This window comes from Trachymyrmex cornetzi, unplaced genomic scaffold (assembly GCF_001594075.2).
Source record: "Trachymyrmex cornetzi isolate Tcor2-1 unplaced genomic scaffold, Tcor1.1 scaffold1077, whole genome shotgun sequence".
Lineage (NCBI taxonomy): Eukaryota > Metazoa > Arthropoda > Insecta > Hymenoptera > Formicidae > Trachymyrmex > Trachymyrmex cornetzi.
In genome coordinates, this window is record NW_017295628.1 from 23629 (window position 1) to 33556 (window position 9928).

Below are 9928 nucleotides of genomic sequence, written 5' to 3' on the forward strand. Positions count from 1 at the left end.
TCTTTGAAATGACCTCTATTGTCAACTTTGACCCATAATATGAAAGTTCATCTGGACGTAAAATTTTGCGCTCTTTCAAAATCCGGGATCAAAAATATGAGTTTCTATTTGAAAATTGAAAATTGACTTTCAAATAACCTTGAAAATGAAGGTCAAGGTCATAGTTCAATCAGCCCCTTCATATCCAACAATTTTTGTTTTAAACATTTTTTTGTTTAATCGCGATGTTTAGAGTTATTTGGCTGTCTAAGTTAAAATGGGTCACCCTGTATATTTTGTCTGTTTTCTATAAGAATTTAAGACTAAACGTACACTTTATAAATGAATTTTATTACCACTCCATGTTTTTTCAGAATGGCATTTTTCCTGGTCTCGTGCCACTTGTAAACTCATATTTAGCTAACATGAATGTAGATGCTGATACACATTGTACTATCCAAAGATATTTAAAATTAATACAGAAACGCGCTTCTGGTGAGCTTTTAACAACTGCTGCTTGGCTGAGAAAAGAGGTCACTTCGCATCCTGAATATAAGTAAGCAAATATTTTTTTTTTTCGAACTGTCGGTATTGTTTTTTAAACAATATAACGACATAATTTTAATAAAATATATGTGTAAATAGGCACGATGCTGTAATAACGCAGCGCATCAATTATGATTTATTAAGAAAAATCCATGGCATTGTTTCCAATGATATATCGTGTCCAGAATTACTTGGACAGTGTGTATCATCTAAAACTACTGATACCATACCTGCTGCTGTTGCTAAAGCAGAAAAGTGTTCAGCAACAAATTGTTAACGATGACTATGTCGAAACATTTCAGGTAAATCATTAAATTTATACCTTTGTAATATTGTTACGCATATTTTATGCCATTAACTTGTATATTTACATAAATACATTTCTACCTTATATTTTTAAATAATAGAAGAAACGAGAATAGCATAAAATATAAAGTTTCAAAATTTTGTATTTGCAATTCGTTATTCATTGCTTTTATTGACTATATATAAATGTATAATATGAAATGTTTATTTTCGTAATTTTTAACAAGTTCTTGAAATGGAAACAGTATTGAATATCTATATTTATAAAAGAAAATGTTAATATTGCTATATGAAATGTTATGTAACGATAAGTCAACAAATCCCACATTCCACATACTGTATTTGTATTTAATTCGCTTGTATAATTCAATACTATTGTATATTGAAAAATTTACTACTTAAATAATAAGTTTAATTGTATAATATATTAATAATACAGTGTATGTATGTAGTTAAAATCATTAAAAGTTTCATGATTTATTAACAGAATTAATTTCTAATAATTTGTTATTTTAAGATTCATCTATGTAAGGCGGAGATGAGACTTCAAGTCTAACCGCTTAAGCCTGGGACAAACGGATACTTCTCCGTGATAGGTTTTTATTGAATAGGGAAACCGGAGGGTAACCCCGTAAACGTTAGGGGTCGTAACCAGGAATTCCTGGGGATGCAAAAAGACAAAAGGAGGGTACGCACACCGGCAGGAATGGTATCCCCTGGCGCGCGGCGCAGCGTTACAGTATTTTACAGGATTAAAATTTTTTATGCATAATTACAACATTTTGTGCACAATAAAAGTATTATTATGAATATTGACCAGCGAGAGACACCGGGGTATCTCACTCGTATTAGTAACAAATGTGTGAGACAGCGAAAGGACATTGCGAGCCGGCATCACGTCCAATTACGCTTTCTCTCAATCGTGCGCCTTGCGCTAAGGATAGAATATCGGACCGCCCCCTACTTTCTTCCTTTGCGCTCCTCGCCTCCTCCGCGTTTCCAGTAACACGTACGTGTGCGCTTCGATACTAGAGACCCTCTAATCAGAGTCGCGACACGAGGAACGGAGACTCTAGTTAGAGACTCTCTTTATAGTCTATTTATATTAAGAGTCTCTAGTTTCAGCAAAATCACAAGAAAGAGAGAGGAATATGTTGCGTCTCTTTCTAACTTTCATAGTTCTCGTGTGAGTCGTGATCTTGTAAGATAAATCTTTCTGTAGTACGACTTTTAGAACATTATTAAAAATTATTGCAAAATGATTGGGTGTACAGTCCCATTTTTTGCAATAATTCTGCAGCCAAAGGCTACATAATGAAAATATTTCCGCGTGATGTTGAACGTCGAGCATTATGGGCGACAAATGTTGGAAAATATTGGACACCATCGAAAAATGCATATTTCTGCGAGGTTAAGTAACATATTTGTACAGTTTCATTATAAGAAAGTTAATAAAATATGTGACAACTCTGTGTCTTTTTAAAGTTCTATTTATTTTTTATATGTCAATTATGATTATTTAATAAGTTAATCTTTTTTCTTATTATATTACGCAGGTATACTTTGCATAATTTTTTTAGTAAACGTTACTTCAATCGTATAATAGGTGCGTTCGGGGAGATGCTATTAACGCTATTTCTGTCATTCTATGCTTGTTTTGGTTGGAAAAATTGATTTTTCACAAAATAGATTAGTTTACACACGATTTTTAGGGTATCGATATGCACATCGCCCATTCCCAGACAGCACAGTAACGTTTTAAAAATGTATTTAAAACATACATGTTGGATGTTCTGGACTTATTAAAAACATCCAGATTAGATCCATGGATATTTTAAAAACGTTTCAAAAACATCCAGTGTTACCATTTTGAACTTTTTAAAAATGTCCATTTTAGGACGCAATTGACTAAAACTGGACCAAATTAATACATTAAACAAATTTTAGACCACAATCGAAACGAAATGATTTTATATAAGTATTATTATTGATTAATATCTTATTCCATAATAGGCATCATAAAATTATAATAAAAAAAAGTTTTTCCCTGAATTCGGGAACTAATTTCATAGTGCTTCGAAGCGGTCACCCATCCGGTTACATACCGCCATTCACTATGCTTGACTTCTGAAATCGTATGAAAACCGCTACACTTCGATGATCCACGAATACCTATATAATCATGGATATATAATTACGATACATCTGTTCAATATGGTCCTAATAGAAATTTGTGCAGTTCAACTGAACATCCAGTCAGTTACTGTCTAATATTTAATCTTAATGTTATTATGACTATTTTCAGGTTAGGAAATCATACACTGTACTTTTACATCATGTTCAGTAACAGTATAGCGGTATTTTGTGGGATATCGCATCTTGGTTATCTGGGTAGATTTTTCGTCGTTGAAAATTTTCATCACAGCACAGATGTCCTAGGGACGTCATGGGACGTTCAAAAGATGTCCGTACATACTAACAAAAGTGAAATTCTTCGCGCGGTTTAAAAAAAATTTTTCACTTTTCAAATCAGCTAAAGCAACGTCGCGAGCAGATTTAGAAAATTTTTTGTATGAAATGAATATTTTTAAAATGTCCAAATGTGAGCATACTTTGTATGTTGAATAACGTACGTTTTTAAAACATTCGTACTAAGTCCATGGACGTTTGGACCAGATTGAGACCAAATCTGGATGTCCAATGGATGTCGTATGCTGTCTGGGTTTCTACAATATTGACATTCGAATATTAACGGGAATTGCTGAAAAATGACGGACCAATCAAAATTGGCTGTTCCTCGTGTCGTGACTCTGATTAGAGGGTTTCTATTCGGTACGAGTGTGTAGCGCCGCACGCCGAACGCCAGAAAACACCATTCCTGCCGGTGCATGTACACTCCCGAGCACGACACAGTGATATTTTCAGACACTTTTATTCTCCTCTTCGTATAAATTCAGAATGCCTCCCGCAAGATAACGCCGCGCCTTCACTCCATTTTCTTTCTACGCGCGACCTATCACGCAAACGCTACTACGGCAAAACCAGTTACGTGGGACAATCAAATCACGTGGCCGTAAGGGCCAATCACAGGACAGTCCAATACGCAGGCGCATAGAGGAACGCCACATCAAACAAAATAAAAAATTGACGGTTCTAGATAATTCTATCTTACAGCTCGGCTAGCCTGTAAATTGTTCGACAGAATTTTCGTTCGAGCGGTCAACCGATACGGACGTGTTCTGCACTTGCGTAGTATTCGAATCGTGTTTTTCATGCATAGAAAGTGTATATTTCGAACGTTTTTTCGCAAAATCTTCTCTTCTTTTTCCTTTGTTCCTTTCCTGATTTTCCTATTATTTGCCGGATCCCTCATGGCTGTGGCATGCGAAAGGACCCGCACACGGGCCCTTTAGACCCGGATCTGGGAGGAAAATGGACCTCGAGTTCGCCTAAGTTAGCCGTTTCTACTGTTGCCTCTGTATCGCTAAATAAATTTGATACATTCGTTGATAACGCTAATAAGTCGCTCTCTAGAACCTTGTTTCTTTTAAGATGACTCACATCGAGTGTGACGCAATATCTTAAGTCGTTATCTACCGAACCTTTGTCAGAGATGTCTCAAGGAAAAAAAGGTAAGAAATCGAATAAAGGGCGCAAGAATCAACCATCTTTGGTTTCAGATAAGATCTCGGCTAGTAAAGTTAATCCGACACCAATCGACATTATTCGCAAGAATTTAGATAAATCTCGCTCTCCCCTCCCCTCGGAGGGAGAAGACAGCGAACCTTCTGTATCCGACATTTCGCTGCACTCGTCTAGCGCTCTGGTACGGGATCGCATAGGGCTCGGTCACGAGGATGACATGATAAGTTCTCCATCGGTGATTGACAAGGACGAAGGAAAAAAAAGAATAAAGTAGGAGCCCGCACGAAGGCTAAACAATTATACGATGGTGAGAGCTCGCCCGGGGATCCCCCGACAAAAGTATCTGTCAGCCCTTTCGGAGGACGTTTGATCTTTACTCAGGATTTTATCTGCAAGTATAACTCTAAAGATTTACCACCACGTGTTCCTAATCCAAAAAAGATCCAAATAATGATTCTTCTTGTATCAACCCGGTTATGGTCAGCCGCGTGATTTCTGAGCTAGTTAGAAATAACAATATCGTAGAGGTTAAGTCAGTGGGCCGAAACAAGATTTCAGTTTCTTTTAATAATTATGAGAAGAAGAATAATCTGATATATCTAAAAGCTCTTAAAGTGCATAACCTCAAAGCCTCAATCCCAGCCTTTAGAGTTATGAGAACCGGAGTTCTTAAAAACGTCCCTTTGGATATCTCTGAAGAGACGATCCGCGATGAATTCAGTTCTGCAGTGTTGCCGCGGGTCCAAAAATAAATTCACCAAATGGGAGCCTGAAAAGTTACTAAAACATCTGAAAAATCACCAAATGTGTGACACGACCAAAAAAAAAAAAAGGTTTTTACAGACTTTCAAATCGTGTCGGGAATGTGCCATGTCACAAATAATTTGTGAAAACCACGTTTGCCATGTATTAAAATATATTTATTTTGGTTATAAAATTTACTATCAAAAGAAGATACATTTTTAATAAAAATAAACTTGTTACGCATTAACCATTAATAGTCTTCATTGTTATCACATACGCGTATACTATACACATACAAAACAAATCAATATATTTCTGAGGCCCAGTTCCATAACTCACGGTTAACTCTTAACCAAGGTTCAATTTATTTATTGTCTCCTTCTAATTCTAGAATTGGAAAGAGATGAGAGAAACAAATTGCACCTCAGTTAAGAGTTAACCATGAGTTGTGGAACTGGGCCTGAATAACCAACTTCTTACATTTTACCGCTTACATTATTGCTCATAAAGATAACTTTTCATACGCAGCATGCTGCGGCAGCAAAATGCTATTATTGGTTGAAAATCTTCGTGAGATGAGGTACTTCCAATCAATTCTCGAAAATTTGAATCACGTGATATTTTGCTGTCGCAGCGTGCTGCATATGAAAAGTCACCTTCAAATTACAAGTTTCATTTTTTAGTCATTAAATTTGCAGTGATAAGATTGTAGCAATTTCCACCATTTTCATGTATATATCTTTTGGTATGTAAAATACCAATTAAACTTTCAGTACCTAATCGATTTCTCACTTTTGTTTTATTTAAATTTATAGTACTGAATATTCTTTCGACGCAAGCACTGCTATGTGGTAAGCATAATATATCAAATGCAAATTGTGTTATTACAGGAAAAGCACGAGTATTATCACCTTTTTTTAGATTACCTACTTCCCTCCAAAATTCCAAAATTTCTTGATTTTTATTTACATTACTATTACGGAGGAGTCTGTATTCTCTGTCTAGTTCATTAAGATCGACTTTTAATAATATATTTTCGAAATATGTTGCTACAGGTCCTAATGAAATAATTGAATCCATTTTTTTTGGATCTAGGAAAGCTAAATATTTTAGAGCTTGTATATGTGGTGCATTGAACGGAAATCTTAAATATATTTGATGAGCACTTTCAATATAGAAATCCAAGCATCTTAGCTTTATATCCTGTTTTTCTTGAGCAGTAATTTTTTCATCTAATTCTAATCTATGCAATTGTCCATTTACTTTTGGTCCTAAATATAAATTATCAATTGGAGCAAAGTTGCGTGGATTTCTATATTGGATTTCATTTATATCTTGGGAGGCTAATATTTCTTTTCTTATGTAACATTCGAGAATTGTTTTGTACGCTGAAGATATATTGTCATGTAATAAATGAATTTTAGGCTTTTCTGCTTGAAATTCCATATTCATACTAGTAAATACTGGCAAGATATATTCCAAAAATTCTAAGTAAATCTTATTTAAAGGATCTTGAAGTTTCTTATGAATATTTTCAGATGCTTGTATTTTATCACTAAGATATTGAGATTGAAAATAAAGTTTTAATGCATCATATTGCTCTAAGACCCTTTTAATTACCGATATCAAAGAAAGCCAACGAGTTTGAGCTGGTAATAGTAATTTATGTGGTTTTGTGTCTACAAAGTTTTGAAAATCTTTAAATTCGGACATTCTTTTAAAACTATATTTCATGTATGAATGTACATCGCGTACAAAATCTTCAGGTCCTCTAGGTAACTTCATACAAGCATATGATGCACATAAAGCTAAAGAATGACAGGTACATTTTAATACAAAAAGTCCAGGTATATCTTTAGTTAACATAGTTTTTAGAGAATGACGATCACCCATCATTGCATTAGCTCCGTCAGCCGCAAAGCCTATCATGTTTTCTTTAAATGGTATTTCAAATTTATTAAAAAAGTTTATAATAATGTTATATAGTGCTATTGCAGAACTACCATCTACAATGGGTAGCAGAGTTACAAACGTATCATTTATTTCAAAATTTTCTGAAAACCTTGCAATTATTGCTAAATGTTTTACACAGTTATGATCAGTGCTTTCATCTACTATCAACGAAAATTTGTGAATTTTGAGTTTAGCAATAATTTCTTCAAAAGCTTTTTGGCCTATAACATCTTTTATTAATTGAGTACATTTAGTTCTATTGCATTTTATATTTTGCACAGCTTCGGCATCGGGATTAATACTTTTGATTAATTTGGTTAAATGGTCACAAGTATTAAATGAAATATCATGCTCTGTAATAAATGATGCAATTTTATATTCAAAATCTTTGGTTTTGGACATTGTTTCTTTGGCTTTTTTAACAAATTGCATATTTATTACTGGCATTTGAACAGACTTTACCGTTTTTATATGTTTTATAGATGCGGCATGCTTTTTAATTGCATCCAATCCACCAATGCAATCTACTGAACATATTTTACAATGAAAATAACTTAAACCTTTATTACTTCTTTTAAGCCACGATTTAAATTCGTTGTGGTTTTCCCATTCAGATCTATATTTCTGAGAATATTTCTTCTTTTTCTTATCGCTAGTCGAAGATGATACCCTTTCGTTGTCCGTTAAATATACATCATATTCATCGTCTTCGTCCATATCAAATCCGATCTATCGGAAATAAAGCTATGTAAATATAAATGCATACGTATGTACAGGAATAAATATAAAAAATGTATCTTAAAATTTGCTTACAGTGGTACTATCTTACTTTAATATGTCCTTGAAGTTATTATATATCACTATGTTATAACTGATACAACATAAAAATACTTTTATGTTTAAGCAGGACTTTAAATATCCGTGTTGGCATCAAACTTAACATCTTAACATCAAACAATTGCACTCAAGATTTATTTGTACTTATGCAAATTGTCAGCAACAGACAATACTGATTTAATATTACTGCAGCTATATGCATAGACCAAAACTCTGTAAATAGTAGTTATAATATCAATGTAGGTATAATATAGATATAATATAGAGTTGTTCATTATAAAAATAAGTTAATTAAATAAGAGAAATCCAATATTTGGTTAAAGCAGATCTTATAATTATTAATTAATCATATTGATAAGAAGCAAATATAATAAAAGGCAAGAATTTAAAGAAATAAGATACGAATATAAACTATATAACGAATATGATTGCAAAAGTAAATAACTAAGCAAAGATCTTACCATACAATACAATAACGAGAGTCCAGAAACTTAAAAATTTTCCGGAATGAATTGAGCCGGAATTCAACCGGCTTATGATGCAGCAGTTTAAGCAGTTAAGACAACTGACAAACAAAGAATAGTGAAAATAAGAATGGAAGACTCGCGACCCCGAACATGATCCACGCCATCTGACATTTCGTCACTTAACTATCATGATGCATCATGGGATGGGATACTACGCTTAAATCGGGGTCGTATTTAAACATGTACTATAAATGTAGCCATCCATTTTTGTTCTCACTATTCTTTCAGAAAACGCTATTTGATTGGTTTATGTTAATATGGTCCAATCAGGAACTGAAAACAAAATAAGAGGAGTAGAGGACGCTGACATAAAAATTCACTAAATAAAGAAAGTAATTCACTAAATCATCAAAAGACCTTAAAAATCACTAAAATAGTGAAAATTCACTAAAAACGGCAACACTGCAGTTCTGCTTAGGGATGGGCGATGTTTGCCGATTAATCGAAATGGTCGATAGTGTTTTTCGAATAATCGATTAATCCACTTGATGTTCTTCTCAACAATGCATCGATGCATCGATTTTTTATGTTAAACATCGGTATTTTTAAAAAAAATTATTTTTCATTTAATAAGGTCGTGTCACAAATCACAATGGAATGATTTTACTTGTCTCTACTCTGTGATTTTGTACTGTACTGTGATTTTGATACTTGTCTATTCTGTTTTGTTTATTTTTGCTTTTAATTTGTTTATTCTTCTTATTGAAAGTGAGATTTATGTTTTATTACAAGATTATCCCTTGGTTTACAAATATTTATTTTATTTAAATGTTTAATTGCGTATTGTGTAAGATGCGTATGTAAAATAGTTGAAAATGTTATGTATGCATTACTTCCAATTAAACAGAACTTTCCATCTTGAACTATTTCCTTGAAAACATATTATTTCCTTTAACCAAAATACTATACGTTCATTAAACAATGTCTGCATTTATGGTTTGTTGTAAAAGCATGCATTAGCAACAATAATATAATTTTTCTGAAAATTATTTATAGTTTCAGCATCAACCTACAAGTGCACCGCATTTCGGAAAACTGAAACCTGAGAAATTATTTTATCAGAGGGAGAGAGGGAGAGAGAGAGAGAGAGAGAGACAAAAATAAAATAAAATGTATTCATTAATTTGCGTTATTCCTTTATAAAATCATCTCTTATAAAGTCATTTCTACAATTAAAAAATACTTCTTTCAAAATAACCGATTAATCGATATTTTTGATAAATAATAGATTATCCAACATCGATGAATTCAAACATCGATTAATTTAGCATTAATCTTTTTTTCCAACATCGCCCATCCCTAGTTCTGCTGCGAAGATAGTTTCGGTTCGTAGGCTTTGTCGCAGGGAGCGGAAAGACGGCAAAGATGAGCTGATTCCTACTTACTCGGTT

The 9928-nt window shown here is 33.4% G+C and overlaps 1 protein-coding gene and 1 long non-coding RNA gene across 4 annotated transcripts in view; one reads left to right on the forward strand and one right to left on the reverse strand.

The window, feature by feature from the left end:
- The window catches only part of Gclc (glutamate--cysteine ligase), a 14322-nt gene extending 12778 nt beyond the window's left edge, over nucleotides 1-1544 (forward strand). The window contains exons 4-6 of one of the 3 annotated variants that reach the window (XM_018506283.1): nucleotides 354-535; nucleotides 625-827; nucleotides 1349-1542. In XM_018506283.1, the coding sequence (XP_018361785.1) occupies nucleotides 354-535; nucleotides 625-802 (360 nt within the window). In that variant the 3' untranslated portion in view covers nucleotides 803-827; nucleotides 1349-1542. Of the gene's footprint in view, nucleotides 1-353; nucleotides 536-624; nucleotides 934-1348 lie in introns of those variants that run through there. The other 2 variants (XM_018506273.1, XM_018506265.1) reach the window with 2 other exon arrangements.
- Nucleotides 1545-7301: 5757 nt separating this feature from the next.
- LOC108760378 (uncharacterized) lies at nucleotides 7302-8553 on the reverse strand. Its single transcript, XR_001940081.1, has 3 exons — nucleotides 8472-8553; nucleotides 7987-8223; nucleotides 7302-7902 (listed from the first exon to the last, which is right to left on the reverse strand). It is a non-coding gene; the product is annotated as an uncharacterized LOC108760378 (long non-coding RNA).
- Between the last annotated feature and the right edge of the window lie 1375 nt (nucleotides 8554-9928).